This window comes from Equus quagga, chromosome 16 (genome assembly GCF_021613505.1).
Source record: "Equus quagga isolate Etosha38 chromosome 16, UCLA_HA_Equagga_1.0, whole genome shotgun sequence".
NCBI lineage: Eukaryota > Metazoa > Chordata > Mammalia > Perissodactyla > Equidae > Equus > Equus quagga.
In genome coordinates, this window is record NC_060282.1 from 45,984,556 (window position 1) to 46,009,544 (window position 24,989).

Sequence of the window (24,989 nt, forward strand, 5' to 3'; positions counted from 1 at the left end):
CCAAGATTATATTATCATCTTAGTCTCTCACTCATCTTAGTTCCTCTCTATCTCTCTTTGCCTGTCTCTGTCTCTCCCTCTTTATGAGGACTTGCTCTGGAGAAAGCCAGCTGCCATGTCACACGAACAGCCTTATGGAGAGGCCCACATGATGAGGAACTGAAGCTACATGAATGACTCTCTCCATTCCTTCTGGATGTGCCAACAGCTCTTATTAGCAATTCCTCCAGCCCCTTCAGATGGCTGCAAACCCAACTCAAAACTAGACTGTAACCTCACGTTCATCTCTGATTCAGAATCACCCAGTTAGGCAACTCCTGGATTCCTGACCCTCAGAAACTGCATGAAATAACTAATGGGGGGGGGGGGGGGATTTGTTACACAGCAGTAGATAACTGTTACAACTAATAAGTCCTAAAATATCTTTCTTTTCTCTCCAACCAACCATGATTCTTGTCATCTTTTCAAGAAATTGACTGGAAACCGAGCCAAGAAGGGCTAGAAAGAAATTCACAGGGCATCAGGTTGAGACTGCTGTCCACAACTTAGCTGTGTGACCTTGAGTAAGTTAACTAACTTTTTTTTTGCCTCAGTTTCTTTATCCACTTACGGAAACAAAGCAGAACTATAACCTATCTGATAAAATATTAGGATTAAATAAGATACTAAAATAAAAGTGTTTAGCACAGTCTTTGGTAAGTGGTAATTAATAAATGCCCGCAATATTATTACATTATTATTATTATTATTTTGGCTCAAAAAGAAAAGCTAACAGGTTGCCTGGGTAGACAGTCAATCTCACAGATTAACAACACATAGCCAGTACTTGAACACCCATGTGTACAATTAATGAAAACAATCTCCTTCTCATACTGTCAGAAGTCAGGCCCCTTGCAGGGCAACTGGTAGTCAAAAAGTGAATATGATTCATAACAGAAATTCAAACTGAATTTTGTCCAAGTCCAAAGAAACTTCAGGTGTGTGTCACTTTGAACCATACCAGAGATCCCAGACAATGCTACAACCCTGTAGGGCTGTTAGAGCTATAAACCGTAAGCTGGGATACAACTGTCAGATCACTGAATCAATCCTTCTAAAGCAGACATCACACAACACCATTGGCCATGAGCTCTCTTGTCCTGTAGCCACACAGGAAGCACAGGTGTAATGCACCACACACTGCTTTTGAATATACTATTCAAATAAAGACTTTGTCAAAACTAAAAAATCCTCAAGTGATATTTAGTATTTTTTGCTTGCAATGACAAACCAGAAAGAGAAGGAACAACTTCAACATGATGATCATTGATGCCTGTCAGATCTGAGAAATACAACACAGGCCAACGTTTTAATCTCTCCCTCTTCAGTACTTTTCCACTTCGGGCAAAAGAAAGGAGTTATATCAAATTTGATTCATGACAGAAGGAATCACATGCTTTGCTGTGTATTCCCCTAGAAATGTTTGCATTAACTTCTCTTTCCCTTATCTAGTTTCGAACATTTCAAAGATCAGTTCCTCAGAAATAGGGCTATAACTTCACCAAGGCAATCGTAGTTCAGAACCATATCCTTGGGCAAAATAAATCAGCTTTTCTGTTTAAATACAGTAATGTACTTTGTACTTGTCACTTCATTAGGCAGAAAATTAACTCCTAATTTCTATTAAGAACATAAATGTTCCAGTCAGAGATTTACAGAAGACAAATTTCAAAAGGATCCCCACAAAGGAAATAAACAGCTTTTCAAAACCAACAGGTACGTGACCCAATAAAATAACATCTCTCCATATCTTATTTCTGGTTGGGGTGGTGGAAGAGGGAACAGGGTTGGGCGGACTGGTAGGACTGTCTGAAAATATAAAGAGATCATTAGTAGGGATCCCTGTGGCTTTGAGGTACCCCAGAAGTTTACCTGGAGTCTCTAACTGTCACAACTCTGGGAATTTGAGTTTGGGATTTTTTTTTTTTTAAGTCCTCTCAACTCATGCACACCTACTTGCAAGATCACTGCTTGCTGTTTATTCCAGAAACAATAAATAAGGTCAAATGTGGCAAACTATAGTCAGCATGACCTGACCCTGTCCATCAATAAACCATAGCCTCTTCTGGACATTGAATGAGGGGCTCTGGCAGAACCAACCCCCAAAACTGCCTACTTACAAGGTCAAAGAAGGGCCATTACCTACAGGCTCTTCTATCTTCTTTCTCTATTAAAATCCTGCCCATTCTTTGAGGCTCATTTAAGTCTTATCTCCTCCCTGAAGTCTTATCTGACTACTCAGTTAACACTGATCTAATTCTTTTTTGAATATCAAGTTTATCCACAACTTATATCAATGTATTGGCAATTAAATACATTATTTGTTCACTGTCTTATTTCTGTGTTTTCCTCTTCTAATAAAAATATATAAAGAATTTGTTAATGTTTCACAAGTTTGTATTTGCAGTATTTTGTGACAAACTTTTTAAAGTTATATTTGGTATTGTGAAAAACTCTTGATCCTCTAGGATATAAGATTGTGAAGTTTAGAGTCACAATTTATTATGGCCTTGTGGCACTGAAGTAGAATTTGAAAACTTATGTAACAATAGGCATAAAGCATAGCTTCAAAGTTCAGATCAGAAAAATGGGAGAAGGCGAGTTAGAAAGCTAAAGACTATGTAGAGACTGGTTAATTTTTCCTGAAGACAGATGAAATGGATTGGTTCTTCTAGAAAGTGCCAATGGATCTCAATGTTCAAGTCTGTAATATCAGCAAAGGAAAATAAATGGCACATCACAGACAGAGCAGCTACTCAAGATATAGCTAACCTACTTACCAAAATACACCCAAAAGAAATCATTTTCCAACATACCAGCAATACTAAGTCAGGAATATGGGAGGCAGAGCATCTACAAAAGCAGCAAATATATACAATATTTACAAATTGATTTAACCAGAAATGTTTTGAAACTATATGAAGTATAAAAAATTTAATGAGATATAAAAGGAAGCTTGAATAAATGCAGAAATATGTATGCACCTGTATGGAAAGACACAATATTACCAAGACGATAATTCTCTCAAAATTACCTTATAAATTTAATGCAAATCCAATAAAAATTCCAAGGGAATTTTTTCTTAAACTTGGTAAAAAAGCAGTTATGAAACTTATGTAAAAATGGCAAAACAGAAGAAAAAACTCTTTGGAAAAGAAGAACAATCAGAGTAGATTTGCACTTTCACATTTTCAAATGTACCCAAGTACTCAAAAATTAAAACAGTCTATCGACGATACTAGAAGATAGAGTTGTGTCAGTGGGACAGGATAGTGAGCTGGGACACAAATCTGAGTATAAGTATTTAGGAAACAGTGAATGCAGCATTTTAAGTGATAAATGCTATGAGTGAATAAAGAATGGATTGCTCAAGAAATAGACTTGGAATGGTTAATTAGCTATTTGAAAAAAAAAGTCAGTTGGACTTCTTTTTGGATCTTTTAGATCCTTTGTAAATCTACCCAGAGCTCAGAAAGCCACCAATATTTTTGCTTATTGCTCTCAAGTATATTAGCTTTTCTTTGGGGTATATTTCACTCTCCTAGTAAGTAAAAAGCTAACTCTCCCTTGTTTGAAATGGCATGTAACTTCCCTTGTTCTTTAATTAAAGTTCCACCTATTTCTCTGATGACAGTAGACTATGTATTTAAAAATATATGAACTTCCTTGCCTAGAACTTTGCTTGTTCACCATTCACCTTTTGATTTCAGTATTTAATTATTCTTTCGGCATTTGGTCATTTGCTTCCATCTATAATTTCTTTCATATGTTTTTCACATATTAGACTAACCTCTGGACACCTATTTGTTCATTTGCCTAAAACAAAATTGAAAACATCCTTACCAGAGAAGCTGGAAGTCTCCAGCCCTTTGCTGATCCACAGCTGAACTCTGAAGAGTTTGTTTGTTTCAAAGACCAAATGTATCCAACACCAGAAATTGTGTGTCATGATACAACTTAGAATTGCGTATGTGTAATATGTCCGATATGAAAGCACATAAACCTCACTAACTTTATGATATTGATAAATCAACTGCTTTGTGACCCAGTTTCCACATTTTTAAAATGAGTATGTTCTCATTTGCCTAACATTCCTCACTAGGATGTTCTGAAGAATAAATGAAATAATGTATACTTCCTCCTCCCTAAACACACTCACATAAAAGACAGATCATTTCAAGAAACAAATGCGATGTCAAAATAAGCTTTTTGGAAAGCATTTTCTTATGGTTTTCCTAAAGTCCAAGAATAATTTTTTCATTTTATTTTTAATGAATACTTAAAAAGATTGTAAAGAAACTATAATGAAGAATGTGCGTGCCTATGTTCCATGAGCCTAAGAGGGTGTTTCACTGTTTTGCATGTGGTATTAGTTCAGCTCCTATACTTTGCCTGAAACAAAGGAAATTTTTAATGATAAATCCAGCATAAAATTGTATTAATTAATAAGTGTTTTCCCCAGACAGGAATTCTGAGATCTACTGCTATTTCCTCTTCTTCATTATAGTAAGACTTATAAATAAAATGATTGTCATTTTTAACTAGTGAAAGGAATATGGAGCCCTGTGAGGCCCAGATGCTAAATATAAAGAAATAGGGATAGAGGAGAGATGGGAAGGTTGAAATGAAGGAGTCTACAGATGCCAGGGAGACAAACAACATGGATCCCAAAGACAGATTTAAGAAGCAAGGGAGAGACAATAGCCCAGTAGTGCTAGGACTCATCGATTTTTTTCTTAAAATCATTGAAGATGTATTGTAGGATGTGCTTATTTGAAAAATAACTTTCAAGAGAAAATTGTAAAATATATACCCATTTTAATTTTGGACATTTTCCCAGCTTCCCTCAGCAAGGTGACCATCACACTAAGTAAGTATTTTAAGAACACCATTCTTCACTTTAGCTCACAACAGTCTCCTTTTAAGTCTTACCAATAAGGCTTAAGGAAATCCCATTCGTGTTTATATAACATACATGAGATGAATTTTAGCTCGAGCATTGGAATTCCACATTTGTTTTGAGATAACAAGCATATCATATACTGGTGATGTCAGTTACCTTATCACCCCACTGTGGAAAGAAGAAAACAAATTGACAAACCCAATGTTTTTGTGAAATTCCAAAGTCAGGGAATTCTGGTTTTCACTACCTTCAGGGCTTTCAAATGATCATTTGGAATTTGACCTATGGTGTTTGTTCTGAAAAATAAGCAAAGTGAAAAACTCCAGGTAACCCTTGAGGATCTCTCAAAAGGCTGGGGTTGAGACAGGAAGAACAGAAAATAATGAAACACTGTATTTGTTCTGAGTCACCTCCTGGCATGTAAGTTAAGCAGTTAGAACCCATTTTATCCATTCTCTGAAACAGCAGGCAGAGGTACTGCCAGTTAAGACAGACTACAAATGGCTTGCATTTTGTTTTTCACAAAAGCCTAGAACAGTTAGCCCTTCCTACTGAGACAGGACTTTCTCTCTGGGTAAAAATATAGGGAGATTCTCAAAAAGAAATGCTGGATTTCTCACTTAGAAGGGTTCATTGTGCCAGACAGTTTGGAGAAGATGTCAGCTCAACAGTGGCTTGAAAAATGAAACTTCTACATTTCACTCACCTTTGAGCTAACACACAAAGAAATTTTTCTATTTCTCACCATTTCTTTTTCTTAAACCAAAGATCTTATCCTTGATTAAGCAGTATGATTATATGGATCAAATATATTTTTAAGGGTCAGTGCCAAGAAAAAGATTTTGTACCTAAGAGACCAAAATAACTGATTGACCTTTGACAAATAGAAATGGCAAGCAATAGGATATATTGGAGTATATGAGGAAGCCATTTTGTCTAAACCTAATTCAGCCTGACTTTGTTTTTTCCAAAAGGGCCTGACCGTGGCTGTTGATCACGCATTATATATCTGCTTTAAACATTTACTATGGCAAGAACAAATGGCCTTAAGATAAAAATCCAACTTCTGCCACATTGGCATTTCCTTAGGGATAAGCATCTTTCCTCAGGCTAGGAACTGATGGCTGTGCTCCGCTTTGACCACCCAGCTCACCTGTGACCACCCAGCTCGAGACAACAGACCTGCCACCCTGCTGTGTCCACCGAGACAGCAGACCTACCTGCTGTGTCCATCAATCACTGTGCCGACACAGCAGTCTCTCGACTATTGTAAAAGGACATTTCAATCATATGTGAAACATCCTCTTTGGGGGTATATAACCACTCTGTACACACAACTTCTTTGGTGCCCTTTCTTCCTTCAGGAAGAAAGGCCCCAGGTCATGGTCCTAACATTTTAGCTCAGAATAAACTCTCCCAAATTTTCATTTATAGATTGGTTATGGATTATTTTTGTTGACACCTTGATTTCAATCCCACAAAGCCTATTGTATTAAGTCAAGGAAAACAACATGATTTTAATGCAATTTGTGAGACAATAAGGAAGATTATACACTTCTTTTTCCTTCCTATTAAAGGAAATCTGAAAGCTTCTTAAAGGGACTTAGGAGCAATTTTTCTTTCAGAAGCAAAAGTATTTAGCATTTGGAGCTGTATGAATATCCATTTAATCAATTTATTTAATCAATCAATTCATTTTTATTGCATGCATTTTGTCAGGTCCTATGCTAGGTTCTGGGTATTTGAAAAAGACACTGCCCTTTTCCCTCCTTACAGATAACAAAAACAAATAAATACATAGTTACTCCTTCTGATAATTGCCAGCGAGGAACAGGAGATACCCTAATAGAGATAACCTCTTTTAGATATGGTGGTCAGAGAAGACCTTTCTGAGGATACGTTATTTAAAAGGAGACCTAAGGAATGAGGAGAGAAGTCAGCCACTCCAAACAGACATTCTAAAAATTACCATTTCTGGAGAGAAGCTCCCACGGGATGAAATTTTATGCAGTTTCCAAATACTCCTGAAGAGGTTAAGAGAAAATGTATTCAGATTTCATTTTTTTCTGTTATCTCTTTCTGGAATTTGTTATTTGGATATAAGATATCCTAGGCTGACTCTCCAATTTTATTATGCTTTCTTTTTTGCTTTACTTTTGGGGAGACTTTCTAAACTTCATTTTCCAGAATTCTGTTAAGTATTTATTTCTGTTGTTTAAATTTTCAAGAGCTCCTTCTTGTTCTGTTTGTCATCACATTCTTGCTTCATGGATGCAATAGCTTCTCTTATCTCTCTGAAGAGGTTAAGGATACTATTTTGAAGTTTTCGTCTTTCCATCTAGTCCCCTATATTAGTTCTTTTGTTCCTTCCATCTGTCCATCCTCCCTCCCTCCCTCCCACTTCCTCCTCTTTTTGTTTGTTTGTCTGTTTTGGTCTCTGCCTTTCCTGTATGAAGTTCAGTGACATCTGGCTGACTGTGCTTATTTAGGGATGGGCCACAAACAAGCTGATTTGGATGTCAGAGGAGGAGAGGGACATCTGAGCGAGCTCTACTGTTAAAGAATCTTTAGGTCTTTCTCTTGTGTTGGTTCCATTTCTCAGGGCTGACCTCTTTCTGTCTGCAGAATGTAAACCTGGTTGCCAACACTCAGAGTTAAGTTAGGGAAGTTTGTTGGAGGTCTTTTCATTTAATATGTAAACCTTTACTGAATCCCTCAACTGTGGATGATACCACCTCCGGGCAGAGATGCTCTCTTTTACCTTTTCAGAGAACAAGTCTGTTTTTTCTTCCTGGGTTGATAAAGAGGCAATTGCTTCGCTGGGTAGAGAAAGGCAGGAGATCTGGAGATCTAACTGCTCCCTTCTCAGATTTCCAACAGGGCACCCTGTTTTAGCCCTACCATCCTCCTCCTCTTCCAGTAGCAACTAGTGCCACCAATTCCTGAGCCTTTCTACAAATGAAGCTGGTGGCTTTCTGCTTTTCCCTCTACAGGCCAAGCAGTCAAATACCTGAGGTCTGCTGTCAGCTACCTGATTGTTGTCCCTGTGCTTTTGGGTTTCCAAATTTTGTTGCTATAAACTTCCCCATTAAAAAAATCTTATTTCAGTCTTTTGGATGGGGCTTCAGGAGCAAGCAGAATTCCTTGTATGTATAAATCTGCTGTCTTTATCCAGAAATTCCATATATGCTTTAAAAATTTTTTATTTCTGGTTATGTACCTTATATGTGCTAAAGAAATGACAACCACTAGGGTATATTGGAGTAGATGAGGAAGCTATTTGGGTTAAAACTAATCTGGCCTGACCTTGTTTTTCCAAAAGGGCCTGATGGGGCCTGTTGAGCATGCATTGTATAGCTGCTTTAAATATTTCAATATGTGCCAAAGACAAGAACAATGCCCTTAAAGATAAGGATGTAACTTCCCCCACATCAGCAATTTTTTAAGGATAAGCATCTCTCCCTAACCAAGGATTAATTGCTGACCTGTTGCTCTCACCTTATGGCCACCCACCTTCTGACCACCAACCTGCTATGTTTACTGAATTGCTGTGCTGGCGAAGCAATCTTCTGACTATTGTAAAAGGGACATTCCTATCATATGTGATTCATGCTTTTTGACAGTATACAACCACTCTGTACACCCCACTTTGGAGAGTTCCCTTGCTTTATGAAAGGATTCTCCCAGGCTATATGGTCCTCAGGGTTGGCTCATAATAAACTCTCCCAAATTTTGCTTTATGGCTTGGTAATGGATTATTTGTGTTGACATATGCTAAAATGTCTTTTTTTACTTATTGACAATGGGAAATTTAATTATCATCTTTCTTGACCTCTCTATAGCAGTCCATATTATTTTCTACTTGCATCATGAAATACTCTCTTATTCAACTTCTGGACACTACACCTTCCTGGCTTTTCTCCCATGGTTCTGTCCACTCCTCAGACTTTCTTGCTGGTTCATTCTCTTTCACTCACCATCAAAAGTTGAAGTTTCTACTCAGTGCTAGGTCTCCTCTGCTTATTACTTTATATTCTCTCTCCAGATGATGTCATTAAAATTCTTTGCCCAAGTGCTGACAATTCACAAATTTTAATCTCCAGTCTAGACTTCAGATCTTCAGACCGAGATCTATGCACCCAATGGCTTATTTGACTTTCTTTAGATGTCATAAGGGCAGCTTAGATTCAATATGCCTAAAAAAGAAATTATGATCTTACCTGCTCAAATCTGGTCCTCTTTCAGCATTCTCTGTCTAGGTAGGGCCACTACCCAGGTAAACAAGCCAAAAACTAGGGTTCATCCTGGACAATCTTTTCTCCCATCCCCCATATTCAATCTTTTTCCAAGTTCTAGTGATACAATCTCAAATGTTTGTGCAATCCATTTACTTTTCTCTGTATCTTCTGTCAATACCTCCAAACTACCAACATCTCTCACCTGGATTAGTGAACTAGCCTCCTCACTCATCTTACTGATCCTTTCTTTCTTCTTTTTAATTTTTAAGGTTTTTTATATTGCAGTAACATTGGTTGATAACATTATATAAATTTCAGGTGTACATCATAATATTTTGACTACTGTGTACATTACATCATGTTTACTGCCCAAAGACGAATTACAACCCATCACCACACACATTTGTCTAATCACCCCTTTCACCCTCCTCCCTCTCCACTTCCCCTCTAGTAACCACCCATCCAATCTCTGTCTCTATGTGTTTGTTATTATTTCTTCTATTTATGACTGAGATCATACGGTATTTGACTTTCTCCCTCTGACTTATTTTGCTTAGCATAATACCCTCAAGTTCCATCCATGCTGTCACAAACGGCCAGATTTCTTCATTTCTTATGGCTGAGTAGTATTCCATTGGGTATAAATACAATGTCTTGTTTATCTATTCATTCCTTGATGGGCATTTAGGTTGCTTCCAAGTCTAGGCTATTGTGAATAATGCTTCAATGAATACAGGGGTGTGTCTATCTTTATGCATTCGTGTTTTCATGTTCATTGGATACATACCCAGCAGTGGAATAGCTGGCTCGTATGATAGCTCTATTCTTAATTTTTTGAGGAATCTCCATACTGTTTTCCATAGTGGCTGCACCAGTCTGTACTCCCACGAGCAGTGTATGAGAACTCCCTTGTCTCTACATCCTCTCCAACACTTGTTGCTTCCTGTCCTGTTAATTATAGCCTTCCTGGTGGGAGTGAGGTGATATCTCATTGTACTTTTGATTTGCATTTCCCTGATAGTTAATGATGTTAAACATCTTTTCATGTGCACATTGGCCATCTGCATATTTTCTGTAGAGAAATGTCTGTTCAGATGTTTTACCCATTTTTAATAGGGTTGTTAGGGTTTTTTTGTTGAGATGTAAGAGTTCTTTATATATTTTAGATATTAACCCCTTATCGGATATATAGCTTGCAAATATCTTCTCCCAATTGTTAGGTTGTCTTTTGGTTTTGCTGATGGTCCCCTTTGCTGTGCAGAAGCTTTTTGGTTTGATTTAGTCCCACTTGTTTATTTTTTCTATTGTTTTCCTTGCCTGGTCACACAGGGTACTTCAAAATATGTTGCTAAGACCAATGTCGAAGTGAGTACTGCTTATGTTTTCTTCTAGAAGTTTAATGGTTCCAGGTCTTACATTCAAGTCTTTAATCCATTTTGAGTTAATTTTTGTGTATGGCGTGAGATAGTGGTCTAGTCTCATTTTTTTGTATGTGGCTGTCCAGTTTTGCCACCACCATTTACTGAAGAGACTTTCCTTTCTCCATTGTATGTTCTTGGCTCCCTTATTAAAAATTACTTGTCTGGAGATGTGTGGGTTTATTTATGCACTTTCGATTCTGTTCCACTGATCTGTGCATCTGTTTTTGTGCCAGTACCATGCTGATTATGTTACTATAACTTTGTAGTACATTTTGAAATCAGGGCGCGTGATACCTCCAGCTTTGTTTCTTTCTCCTCAGGACTGGTTGGGCTATTTGAGGTCTTTTCTTGTTCAATATAAATTTTAGGATTCTTTGTTCTATTTCTGTGAAAAATGTTGTTGGAACTTTGTTAGGGATTGCATTGAATCTGTAGATTGCTTTAGGAAGTATGGACATTTTAACTATGTTAATTCTTCCAATCCAAGAGCACGGAATCTTTCAATTCTTTTGCATCTGCTTCAATTTCTTTCAACAATGTTTTATAGTTTTCAGTGTACAGATCTTTCACTTCTTTGGATAAGTTTATTCCTAGGCATTTTATTCTTTTTTGTGCAATTGTAAACGGGTTTGTATTCTTAATTTCTCTTTCTGCTACTTCGTTGTTAGTGTATAGAAACACAACTGATTTTTGTATTTTGATTTTGTATCCTGAAACTTTACCATACTCATTTATTATTTCTAAAAGTTTTTTGGTGGATTGTTTAGGGTTTTCTATATATAAAATTATGTCATCTGCAAATAGTGACAATTTCACTTCTTCTTTTCCAATTTGGATCCCTTCTATTTCTTTATCTTGCCTGATTGCTCTGGCTAGGACTTTCAATACTAGGTTAAATAAGAGTGGTGACAGTGGGCATCCCTGTCTAGTTCCTGTTCAGTTTTCCTCCACTGAGAATGATATTAGCTGTGGGTTTGTCATTTATAGCCTTTATTACGTTGAGGCACTTTCCTTCCATAACCATTTTATTTAGAGTTTTTATCGTAAATAGATGCTGTATCTTCTCAAATGCTTTCTCTGCATCTTTTGAGATGATCATATGATTTTTATTCTTCATTTTGTTAATATGGTGTATCACATTGATTGATTTGCAGGTGTTGAACCATCCCTGCATCCCTGGAATAAATTCCACTTGATCATGGTGTACAGTCTTTTTAATGTATTGTTGTATTCGATTTGCTAGTACTTTGTTGAGGATTTTTGCATGGATGGTCATCAAGGATCTGGGCCTGTATTTTTCTTTTTTTGTGTTGTTCTTGTTTGGTTTTGGTATCAGTGTAATGTTGGCTTTGTAGAATGAGTTAGGAAGTTTCCCCTCCTCTTCCATTTCTTGGAAAAGTTTGAGAAGGATAGGTATTAAGTCTTCTTTGAATGTTTGGTGGAATTCACCAGGGAAGCCATCTGGTGCTGGACTTTTATTTTTGGGGAGGTTTTTGATTGCTGTTTCGATCTCCTTACTGGTGATTGGTCTATTCAAATTCTGTATTTCTTCTTGATTCAGTTTTGGAAAGTTGTACAATACTAACAATTTATCTGTCTCTGAGAGATGATCCAATTTGTTGGTGTATAGCTTTTCAGAGTATTCTCTTATAATTGTTTGTACTTCTGAGGTGACCATTGTAATTTCTCCTCTTTCTTTTCTGATTTTATTTATTTGAGCTTTCCTTCCTTTTTTCTTGGTGTGTCTAGATAACGGTTCATCAATTTTGTTTATCTTTTCAAAGAACTGGCTCTTGGTTTCATTGATTTTTTTCTATTTTTTTTTTTAGTCTCTATTGCATTTATTTCTGCTCTGATTTTTATTATTTCCTTCCTTCTACAGATTTTAGGCTTTCTTTTTTCTTCTCTTTCCACTTCCTTTAAGTGCACAGTTAGTTGTTTATTAGACATTTTCTTGTTTGTTGAGGTAAGCCTGTATTGCTATAAACTTTCCTCTTAGAATCTCTTTTGCTGTATCCCATAGATTTTTGTATGTTGTATTTTCATTTTTACTTGTCTCGAGGTATTTTTTTATTTCTATTTTGATTTCTCATTGACCCAATTGTTGTTCAGTAGCATTTTGTTTAATCTCCACATATTTGTGGCTTTTCTGATTTTCTTCCTGTAGTTGATTTCCAGTTTCAGACCTTTGTAGTCAGAAAAGATGCTTGGCATTATTTCGATCTTCTTAAATTTATTTAGACTTTTTTATGGCCTAATATGTGAACAATCCTGGAGAATGTCCCATGTGCATTTGAAAAGAATGTGTATCCCATGGTTTTTGGATGGAACGGTCTTTATATATCTACTAAGTGCATTGGTCTAATGGGTCATTTAAGGCCAATGTTTCTTTATTGATCTTCTGTATGGAGGATCTATCCATTGGCTTAAGTGGAATGTTAAAGTCTTCTACTATTATTGGGTTACTGTCTATTTCCCCTTTTATGTCTGTTAATAATTGCTTTATATATTTAGGTGCTTCTATTTTGGGTGCATAGATATTTACAAGTGTTATATCCTCTTGTTGAATTGTTCCGTTTAAAATTATGTAGTGCCCTTCTTTGTGTCTTGCTACTGTTTTTGTTTTAAAGTCTATTTTGTCTGACATAAGTACTGCTACCCAGCTTTCTTTTCTTTTTCCATTTACATGAATTATCTTTTTCCATCCTTTCACTTTCAGTTTGCGAGTGTCTTGAGATCTGAAGTGTGTCTCTTGTATGCAGCTTATATATGGGTCTGTTTTATTTTTATCCAGTTGGCCACCCTATGCCTTTTGATTGGAGCATTTAGTTCACTGACATTTAAAGTAGCTATTGATAAGTAAGTACTTATTGCCATTTTGTTACTTTTTTTCTGGGTGTTTTAGTACTTATTCTTAGTTCCCTTCTTCTCTTGCTCTCTTCCCTTGTGGTTTGGTGGCTATCTTTAGTATTATGTTTGTGTTTCTTTCTCTTAATTTTTTGTGTATTGATTACAGGTTTCTGGTTTGTGATTATGATGCGGTTCATTTATAATAACCTACATATATAGCAATCTATATTAAGTTGATAGGCTCTTTAGTTCAACCTCTTCTAAAAGCTCTATTCTCTTACTCCCCTCCTCCCACAGTTTATGTCTCTGATACCATATCTAACCTCTTTGCGTGTCTGTATGTGTGTATACGTTACCCTCTTGTCATAGAAATAGGTAATTTTGCCTGTTTTGTCATTTGACCTTCATATTATTTTCATAGGTGCTTGATTTGCCACATTTACTGTATTTTTGCCTTTACCAGTGATTTTATTGCCTTTTTTTTTTTTTAGAATTTTCTTATTCCTATTTGTGGTCTTCTCTTTCTTACTTAAATAAATCCCTTTAGCATTTCTTCTAAGACTGGTTTCTTGGTGTTAAACATCTTTAATTTTTGCTTCTCTGGGAAACTATTTATCCCTCCTCCATTCTGAATGATAACCTTGCTGAGTAGAGTATTCTTGACTAAGGTTTTCTCTTTTCAGTACTTTAAATACATCATGCCATGCCTTTCTAACCTGTAAGGTTTCTGCTCAGAAGTCAGCTGATAGCTTTATGGGGTTTCCTTCGTATGTCACTTTTGCCTTTCTCTTGTGACTTTTAGAATTCTCTCTTTATCTTTAATTCTTGACAATTAAATTACAATGTGTCTTGGTGCGGACCTCTTTGGGTTTATCTTGTTTGATGCTGTTTGTGCTTCCTTTCCCTGGATTTCTATTTCCTTCTTTAGGTTAGGAAACTTTTCTTCTATTATTTCTTCAAATAGATTCTCTGTCCCTTTGTCTCTCTCCTTCCAGGACACCTATCATATGGGAATGTTAGTGCACTTGATGTTGTCCCAGACGTCCCTTAGACTGTTCTCATTCTTTTCAATTCTTTTTTATCTGTTCAGCTTGGGTGAGTTCCTCTAGTCTTTCATCTATCCTCCAGCTTGCTGATCCGTTCTTCTGTATCACCTACTCTGCTATTGAGTCCCTCTAGTGAATTTTTCATTTCCAGTATTGTATTCTTCATTTCCGATTGGTTCTTTTTTATATTTTCCAGTTCTTTGTTGGTGTTCTCACTGAGTTCATCCATTCTTCTCCCAACATCAGTGAGCATCCTTATGACTCTTTGTCAGGTAGATTGTTTATTTCTGTTTCATTTAGCTCTCTTTCTGGGGTTTTTGTCCTGTTCCCTTACTTGGAATGTATTCTTTTGCCTCCTCATTTTGCTTCTTTCTCTGTGCTTATTTCTATGTTTTAGGTGAGTCAGCTGTGTCTCCTGATCTTGGAGAGGTGGCCTTATGTAACAGATGCCTTATAAGGCCCAGCAGTGTGCTTCCCTCTCATCACCAGCTCCAAATCTTCCAGGAATGACCCCTGTTTGGTTATGTATGTCCTTCTGTTGTGGCAGAGTTGCTCTTGCTACAGGTGCCCAGGGAGGCTAGGCTGTCTCTCTTACTAGCTGGTTGTAGTGCTCAGCTGCTTGTGGCTGCCTTGGACCCTTCAGTCACTTTATCGGGCTTGGCGAGCCCCAACACAGTTGGCTGCAAGGTCTAATGGTACATTCCTGTTGCAGGCCAGGGGAAGAACTGCAATGGCATCTGCCAGTGTCTGTGTCAGCATACCTGTACTAGGTCATAATAATGGCTGCTGCCAATGTTTCAATCCCTAGAGAGGTCTCATCTCTCACCAAGATGCACCCAGAACATATCAGGTGAGTCTCTTTTCACCAAAGGAATGTGTACATTTCTTTCTGGTGATTTTGGGTTGCTTTCTGAAACATGTGAATTTCTGCATGGGCCCTTTAAGAGTTGGCTTTTTTCCCCTCATGTCTGATAGCTTTTCTGGGGGTATTCCCCATCATTTCTAATAACCATCAAAGCCAGATATTATGACATTCATCTTGCTTGTGCTGAGTCCAAAAGATGCTTATAGTGGTAATACATCCCCATTCAGGTTCCCCACTCCTCCAGGGAAGGCTGCATATCTTAAGATGGCTCCCAGCCAGCCTTGAAGCACTGTGGCTAGAAGGTGGCTTTTTTTCTCTCTAGAAAGGAATTTCTGCCTCTTCCACCTCAATCAGGACTGTCCCTTGTTGCAGAGGTTCTTTTTATCCAGTTTTCAATTCTCTTTCAGGGGTAATTGTTCCAAGAGTAGTCGTAAATTTGTTGTGTCTATGGGAGGAGGTGAGTTCAGAGTCTGGTTCCACCACCATCTTGACACCAACCTCCAATTTGATTCCCCTTCCTGATTCTATTGCCCCACATTCCCCACACTGATCCTAAGCTAATTCTTGTAGGGTCTTTTCAAAAGACTGCATGTGCTTTCACATCTCTGCTTAAAATAGTGGCTGTTTTATTTGCATTTAAGATATAGGCCTAGATTCTTAGGTATGCCAACAACATTGTGAAAGGTATAGCCCCTCCCTATCACACCAGTCTCATCTCACACCATGCCACTCTTGGGTTTTCTGGACTTTAGTCTTATTGACCACCTTTATTTCCATCAATGCCCTGCATCCTCCTGACACAGGGCTTTTGCACATGCTGCTCCATGTGCCTAGGTGTCTTTTGCCTGGTTATAACTATTTTCTTTATCTCTAATTGCTCAAGTGCCATTTCCTCCAGTATGAATTAGCTGTTTGATCCTGTGCTTCTCCCTGCCATGCTACATTGCAATTGCTTGTTTACACCATTATCTCCCCACCAAAATAAGAGCTGCTTGAACAGCTCTTTGTATTCTCATCATGAAGCACAGTATCTGGCACCTAGTAAGCATTTTGTAATTATGTTGTGAATGAATAGAATAGCTCACTTAATATCAAGAAAAATAAATTATCAGTGATAAAAACAAATGGATACTTTTATGATACATTAGAAAGACGTATGACTTTCAAGAAAAATTTTTTCAAAAAAGAGATTTTTTATAGAAAATAAACATCAACATTTCCTTACTTTTTTTGTTTTGCCCATTGCCTTCAGGATGGAAAGATTTAGGTCTTCAAGTGCCGCGAGCACATTCTCATACTCACCCAAGTGCTGAGAAAAATATTCTGAAAAGTGAAAATATTGAAATAAATTCGTTTGCATTTAAGTAATCATAAAACAAAGCAAAAAAAAAAATCAACTGCTGGTTTACTCCATAAATGAGTAAAACAAAGTGTAAGCTATCAATGAAAAATGGAAGGTTTTCAAAGAGACTAAGGTGCCAATATATTCATTTCATTAAAAAAAAGAAATAACCAAACCTGGATGTTTACCATTATTCTTAAGGAAATGTTCTTTCCTACAATAAAAGAAAAAAATGAATCTGCATCTATGGACAAGACTATTTCAATAAAAAATTGTTCTCAATAGCATATCATTATAGCTCTTACCAGGATAGTAATTTTAGAAAAAGACAAGTTATATTTTATTGTTTCTTCAGGGAGACATTTCAGGAAGATAAGCTCTCTTCAAAGTTAAGAATTAGTAACGCTACAGTACACAAGGGAGGTCTTCTATGGCACCTTCTATGTAACTATTCCTGTCATGATTTAATGTTTTTCAACAATTTGGGCAGAGAAAAAGGCAAGTTTAACACATTTTTCAGTTGGCAGGAATAAGTAATACATTGGATGTTACAATTAAATTTAAGAGTATGGAATATGAACTGATCCCAAGGTGGTAAGATGAAATATAAGAGAGAGATAAATGAGAACTCGTATTTTTACTTACAGAAATCAAGATATTTCTGAAATGACAGATCTAGTTCAACAAAAATTCATAGAAAGACATATATTGAAGAGACCAAGAACTTTCGGTTACTAGAAAATCAATAGTCCTCACCTTTCCTGTGAATTCATCTTTGGATGAACTGTAGTTTATTATTGACTCTCTTTAATGTGCCTTAAGTATTTATGGAATTAAATTGAATGGTAAATATAATCACATATAAGCCATTTGACATCACTGGGATAAATTTCAGCATGTTTGAGGGAAACTTCCTTGATTAACTTAATACTGCAGATGAAATTATTTGTTGACACTGAGATTAATAACAAATCGAAAATATCATTGGCTAATTTATTAGTAAATGTGCAGACTTCTTCTGAGAAGAAGGAAAACAACACAGGTAAGCGATAAATCAATTCTAAATTATGGTTGTCAAAATATAGTCTGTGTACGCATGACATGTTTTTGACAAAAAAGAAAATGCATTACTGATTATGTATTCCTTAAAAAAAAAAACAGTGTGGTGCAAATCATTGCATATAAAGGTTCTTTTAGGAAGGGATTATTCAGAAGATAAGAAAGGAGAAATGTTGCAAAGTAGCATTTTAATTCCTGGTTAGGAAGTTGACTTTCTGATAGTGTTGACAAAGATGTCTGACCTAGTCCAAGCAATCATTTGTAATAAATGAAGTCCCTGTGGATAAAACTCTTCGTGAATCAGCAAGCAGGTAATGTGGCTATAGACTATTCTTAAATTGGAAACATAACCATTATCAGAATAGAGTCCACACTAAGTTGAAACAGCAAAAAGTGTAAAGAAAAATGCAAATGGTTAAATTGTTAGCACATTTTTTTAAATATATACAAAGACTCAAGGAAGATTGTAATGGGGATTTAAATGCAAGCAGGCAGAAATATATAAAGTTAAAACAAAAGAATTTGGTGCTACAAAAGCAGAGCTATAAAAATTAAACAAAAAGGAAAACTATCTTTTGAAAATAAATATTTCATTCATAGAAAAGATATTGGTTTAATCAGTGAAGGCCCCTGGAGAGAATAAAAGTTATCTTTAATTGAACTTGCTGGATAATCAGAGGGAGGGTGAACAAAGCACGGAAGCAGGTGATATCTTGTCATGTATGCAGGAGTCTGTGTCGTGCGGCATTGCTAAGAGATAAAGGACAGAAGTGGGAGATATTTAAGGAGAAAAGGCAGCAAGGAAGCAGGATGCTGAAAAATCAGTGATGAAAGAGGAAGTTAGATGTGTTGGAAATATTCCTTGCTAGGTGCTCTAAATTTTACCCTCAAGTCTAGGTCAATGTTTTTGACCGTCTGCATCAGATTCTCAAGAGAATTCTCGGGATCCTCACTGCTCAAACTGTGGTCTGTGGACCAGCAGTATCAGCATCACCTGGGATCTTGTCAGAATACCACATCTTAAGCCCACCTCAGAACTACTGAGTCAGAATCTGCATTTTAATAAGACCCCAGGTGATTAGGGGCACAATTTGTAGGCACAACTAAGTTTGAGAAGCACTGCTCTAGAATATCTTTTAGAAATGAAAATTATTAATAAGGTCTCATCTACTAAATCAGAATCTTTGGGTTGAAGACCAGGAATAATCTTATTTTACTTTCTAAAACAGGCTGGCTAGGAGATTATGATGCAGATTAAACACAAGAACCAATATGGGCAATGGGAAGCCATGGAACAATTCTGAAAAGGAGAGTGACATCCTCAAATTTTTCTATTAAGAAGATTATCCTGGATACACTGTGGAAGGTTTGGGGAATGTTGGTGGCACATCATCAGGAGAGATAAGGATAGCATCAATTGCCAGGAGTGATTTCGTCACAGAACAAGGACCACGGACCAGTGATACCAAGTTATAAGGTAGAAGTTGGCAGGAGCCTGAAACGCCAGCAATATTATCTTCATACCCCAATGCAGGAAAGGAGGGTCAGTGATGGCTTTGGAAGTGGCTGAGCTTAGACTAATATTTTATTCCTGTTATTGTGGCTCATGTTCCTTATTTGAACCAGGGTGTCACTGTGAGCTGGGCAAATGTGTTTGTCCCTAAGTTATAGCATTAGAGAGAAAGAAAGATTCAGAACAAATATTTGTTCTCTAAAACCCATTCTTTGGTAAACTAGAAGGTCCTGGAGAAAAGACCTGCTTTTATTGAATCCTGCATGTGGGTTCCATGGGCAAGAGTGAAATAGAGCTGTATTGCACATATGGAAATGTGTGGGAACCAATCCTGATCAGTTTAAGTGTAGAATCTTTGAGAAGTAAGAAGAGTCTGAACACTGCTTATAATGAAAGAGTAGAGCATGATGTATAAACAGATGTATTAAACAAGTTATCTGTCAGAAAGCAAATTATCTCCTTGTGGATTTTCAATGCAACATCTTTTAAAAAATGCTTACTAATAAAAGTTTGTTTCTCCCTTTGCTACTGTATTTAATTGATGGTGCTTCATGGCCAAATTACAGAGTTTTTTCTATTCTGCATCTCATTCCCCCAAGTTGCTGAGTTTTCAGGACTGGCCTGAGATTTCCAAGTCAGAACCAGAGGACTCACAGTTGTCACAAAGGCCAAACTGGGAACTGGTTTCACAAAGCATTCTCATGAGTTTAGATGGATCCCACAGTATACGCCTTGCTATAGCTTCTCAAGCAGTAAAGTAGATAGGAAAGAAAATAACTGAGGGGGGAGAGAGAGAGAGAGAGAAAGAGAACCTGTGCTTTGAATAGGGAAGTCAGTTGGTTATTTCAAAATATGGATTACTTTGGGGCCAGCCCAGCGCTAGAGTGGTTAAGGTCACGTGGCCCACTTCAGTGTCCTGGGGTTCATGGGTTTGGATCCCAAGCGTGAACCTACACATCACTCATCAAGCCATGCTGTTGTGGCATCCCACACACAAAAAATAGAGAAAGATTGGAACAGATGTTGGCTCAGAGCCAATCTTCCTCACCAAAAAACAAAAAGAGAGAGAGAAAAGAATATGGGTTACTTTGAAGGGTTGCAAACCAGTTTCACTCAAACTGTATACAACTCCTTTTTGTTGATTTTATAAATGTGCCAGGTAGCCATGGCTCTAACAGCCTGGAAGAGGAGTAGAGACTTCTGACTTTCTAGTACCCAGACTTGGCAGGCACAGGACCCTCAGCAGTACCCAGGCTCTGGCAATGCAAACTGGTGCTCCTCTGCAATCTGACTAAGGGTGCTCTGGGCACAACTACTTAAAGGAACCTTTAATATGAAGCTTATAGGTTTTTTAATGGGAGTTTCCTAAACCCTCAGTTTTTATACATCTTATGTATAGACTTTATCTAACTTTTAAAATAGTTTAATATTTGGTAGGTAACAACTAAGTAGATGAGAAGTTAGATTATTGAATATATCCAACCTTGCTTGTGAAGCTTTGAGATCAAGCACTCTAGCTATGTGAACTTTCATTGCCATTATTCTTCACTCCTCTATACATATCTCAAAATACTTAGCTACTAAGTTCAACATTTGTAAAAGAGTTCAGTAAAAATGAGTGAGGTTATAAAAACATTTGTAAACTGGTTAGGATCAGGAAAGTAATAATTTTGCTCCTGGCAGATTTTAGATCACAGCTAGAAGATGGCACAAACAGAAAATCAAAGACTCAGTGTTAAGTTCAAGTATAATTACCTAAACAAAATTGAGTTATGTATTGACTAATAGGAAAGATAAAGACCTAAAGATGCTATTTAGAAAGGCCTTCACAATTATGTGAAGAGTGAATAATCATGGCATGCCTATACACTACTGGTGGGTGTGCACATTGGAAGAACTTCTTACTAAGTAATTACACTTCTAGGAATCTGCTGTACAGAACTACTCGGACAGGAGAGTGAAGATAGTACAAATGACAGCATTTACTTCAATGATGATTGTCCCAGAGGAAAGTTGGAAACAACCTGAAAATCCATTAAAGGGACTTGATAGAAAAAATTAACATAAATGGGGCACTGTGGAGCCTTTTTAAATAAAATGAAGTAGAACAGTATGCAGTTGCATTGATCATATAGTATGATCTCACTGTTGAAAAAATATTTATGTGTATATATCAATGTCAATATATGCATAAAATTGTCTGGAAGGATACGTTCCAAGTAGTTAGCAGTGGAGATCAGCATCATAGAAAAAAGAGTGAGAGACTTTGACATTTTGTTTTATATACCTAATTCAATATTGTTAAATTTTAAAAAATCAAGAAAGTAATATTTAACTAAAATTAAAAATACATTTAAAAAATAAATACTTCATTTCTAATAGATTGTGAGTTCTAGGGTCCATAATTTAGTAAATTAACAAAATAAGTAAAACCAGCAGAATGGAAGTTTTAGATACCTGGACGTTTTAATTAGCTCTGCAAAAGAGCATGGAAATCTGTTTTCCATGCCAATCAAGTGCTGCCCCTCCCACGCACAAGGGGAAATTTGTGTGGGGTGTGAGTTGACATATTTCACTTACTAGCACTGAAGCATTTGGTTTTGATTAGAATCCAACTTAAATATTTACTTTATGTTCACAAAATAATGAGAAATGAAACTATACTCTGGAAACTAAAATGCATATTCTTGAACAGAGGGGAAGGATTATAACACATGATTGGGAATACAATCACTTGGTTTAAAAATATAGAGTAATTTTGTTGAATTAAAACCCCAAATACTGGATGTCATCACCATGGTGGTGTGAGAGGATCCCTTTGTCTCTCTCTTTCAATCTACAGTGAGTAAAAACCATAACCCAACAAAAGCTACTTTGTCCAACACACAGGATGCCAAAGAGATCCACATATTGGTACATATGGAGGTGAGTGGATTAGTGCATAGAGAGGAGGCAAAAGAGGGGAACAGCAGAGGCAATGGCCCAGGACCCTGGCCCCCTGGCCATGGCACCTGTGCCACTCATCCCCAGCCGCAGAGAATCCAGTAGGTGGTAGCAGAGGTGTACATGCAACTCTGGCCAGTCAGCCAGTTGTGGCTGTACCGGTGGCCACGGAGAGTGAAGCAGCAGCATAGGTGGAAGCCTCTGATTCCAGGCCCCTGGCTGTGGCTCAAAACCTGGTAGCAGCAGCCAAGGTGCACACAGAACTCCAAAATCTCAATTGCAGAGGCATCTGCAACCACAAAGTATCAAACAACAGCAGAGGTGGTGCCCTGTGAACCAAGTTTCCCCACTCCCCCTGTCCCACTGACAGAGGCAGAGCTTCTGACCCAGGTGATCTGGGATGCAGGAGAGGCATCAGCCATTGCTGTACCCTCAGCAGCAAAGCCAGTGACCACAGCAATACCAGCAACAGCAAGGCATCAGTGATCCCCAGAGGTGCAGGTAATGATGACAACAGTACCAGTGACACCCCAAACAGAGGCAATGGGGAGTGGAATGTGCAGATTTTCAAATATAGCCAGAGGTAGCTCAGGTAAGAGAAACCAAAAATTAGCACTATAGCACTACCTACTGAAAAACAAAGAGGGCCTCTAACTTCCAATTGGTTGAATAGTTGGAATAAAAACAAAGCTATACCTAAATAAGAAAAGCGTTGGCTACAACAAATGCACCAGACAAGGAATAACTCAGCAAGCACCACAAAAAGCCATGGTAACACAGCATCACAAAAAGGAAAACAATAATTCTCCAGAAACCAAATAAAGTCATGGGAGATGTGATTTAATTGATAAAGAATTCAAAAACAGCTGTCATAAGGAAACTCAATGAGCCACAAGAAAACTCAGAAATAAAGTTCAGTGAGCTCAGGAATAAAATCAATGAACAGAAGGAATACATTACCAAAGAGATTGAAACTCTAAAGAACCAAACAAACTTTCTGGAGCTAAAGAACTCAATAAATGAGATGAATAATGCATTAGAAAGCACTGGAAATAGAGCAGATTATATGGAAGAGAGAATTAGTGAGCTTGAAGATAGAAACTGACAAATGATGCAGGTAGAAGAGGAGAGAGAATTAAGGTTTGTTGTTTTTTTAAAAAAATGCAGAAATTCTACAAGAATTATCTGACTACTTTAGAAAGGGCAACATTTTGATAATGGGTATTCCAGAAAGGGGCAGGGAGGAGAAAGAGAGAAGGGGGCAGAGAGCTTATTTATAGAAATAATAGATGAGGCCTTCCCAAGCTGGTGGAAAGAATGGATATACAAATCCATGAAGCTAATAAAACAGCCAGTTACCTCAATGCAAAAAGGCCTTCTTCAAGATACATGATAATAAAACTGTACAAAGTCAATGACAAAGAACAAATATTAAAGGCTGCCAAGGAGAAAAGAATCCCACAATAACCTAGAAGAAAACCTCCATTAGGCTATGAGCAGATGTCTCGGCAGAAAATCTAGAGGCCAGGAGAGAGTGGAAGGATATATTCAAAACATTGAAAGATAAAAAGTGTCAAGCAAGAATACTCTATCTAGCAAAGTTATCCTTCAGATATGAAGGAGAAATAAAGGCTTTCCCAGACAAAAAAAAGCTGACGTAGTTCATTGCCATTAGAACCTGCCTTAAAGAAATGTTGACAGGAGCTCTCCTACCTGAAACAAAAAAGCAAAAGTATATAAAGCTTTGAGCAAGATGATAAATAGACAGAATCAGAAAATTGCAATGCTATATTCGAATAGGTTAGCGAACATTCTATTATAACATAAAGGTTAAAGGGAAAAGAAGCATTAAAAATACTATAACCACTTTAACTTGATCGCAAACTAACAAGAAAAAAATGGATAATTTGTAACAACAAAAACATGAAAAGGGAAGAGGAAAAGGATGGAATTTGCAAAGGAATATGAAGATAAGATGCTATCAGCAGAAAAAGGACTATCTTATCTATGAGACCTTTTATACAAACCTCATGGTAACCACAAAACAAAAATTCACAGCAGAGACACAAAACATAAAGAGGAAACTGAGAAACACATCACAGTAAACCAAACGCAAATGGCAGATAGAAAACACAAGGAAAAAGAAACAATGGAAATATAGAACAACCAGAAAACATAAGATAAAATTGCAGTATTAAGTTCTCATATATCAATAATCACTATAAACGCAAATGGACTGAATTTATCCATCAAAAGACACCGAGTGGCTAGATGGATTAAGAAACAAGACCCAGCAATATGCTGCCTCCAGGAAATACATCTCAGCTCTAAAGACAAACATAGGCTCAGGGTGAAGGGATGGAAGACGATACTCAAAGCAAATGGCAAACAAAAGAAAACAGGTGTAGCAATATTTATGTCAGACAAAATAGACTTCAAGCCAAAAAAGACAACAAGAGACAAAGATAGTCATTATGTAATGATAAAAGGGACATTCCACCAAAAAGGCATAACATTTATTAATATATATGTACCTGACATAGGAACAAGAAAGTAAATAAAGCAATTATTAACTGACCTAAAGGGAGAAATTGACAGCAACACCATAATAGTAGAGGACTTTAATACTCCACTTACATCAACGGATAGATTGATCCAGACAGAAGGTCAACAGAAACATTGGCCTTAAATGAAACATTATACCAGATGGACCTAATAGATATATATAGAACATTCCACCCAAATACATATTCTTCTCAAATGCACATGG

The 24,989-nt window shown here is 37.1% G+C and overlaps 1 protein-coding gene across 1 annotated transcript in view; it reads right to left on the reverse strand.

Moving 5' to 3' along the window:
* Positions 1-24,989, reverse strand: part of NECAB1 (N-terminal EF-hand calcium binding protein 1) — a 171,389-nt gene that overhangs the window by 69,083 nt on the left and 77,317 nt on the right. Inside the window, exon 5 of the mRNA XM_046641574.1 lies at positions 16,588-16,685. Coding sequence (XP_046497530.1) covers positions 16,588-16,685 — 98 coding nt within the window. The remainder of the gene's footprint in view (positions 1-16,587; positions 16,686-24,989) is intronic.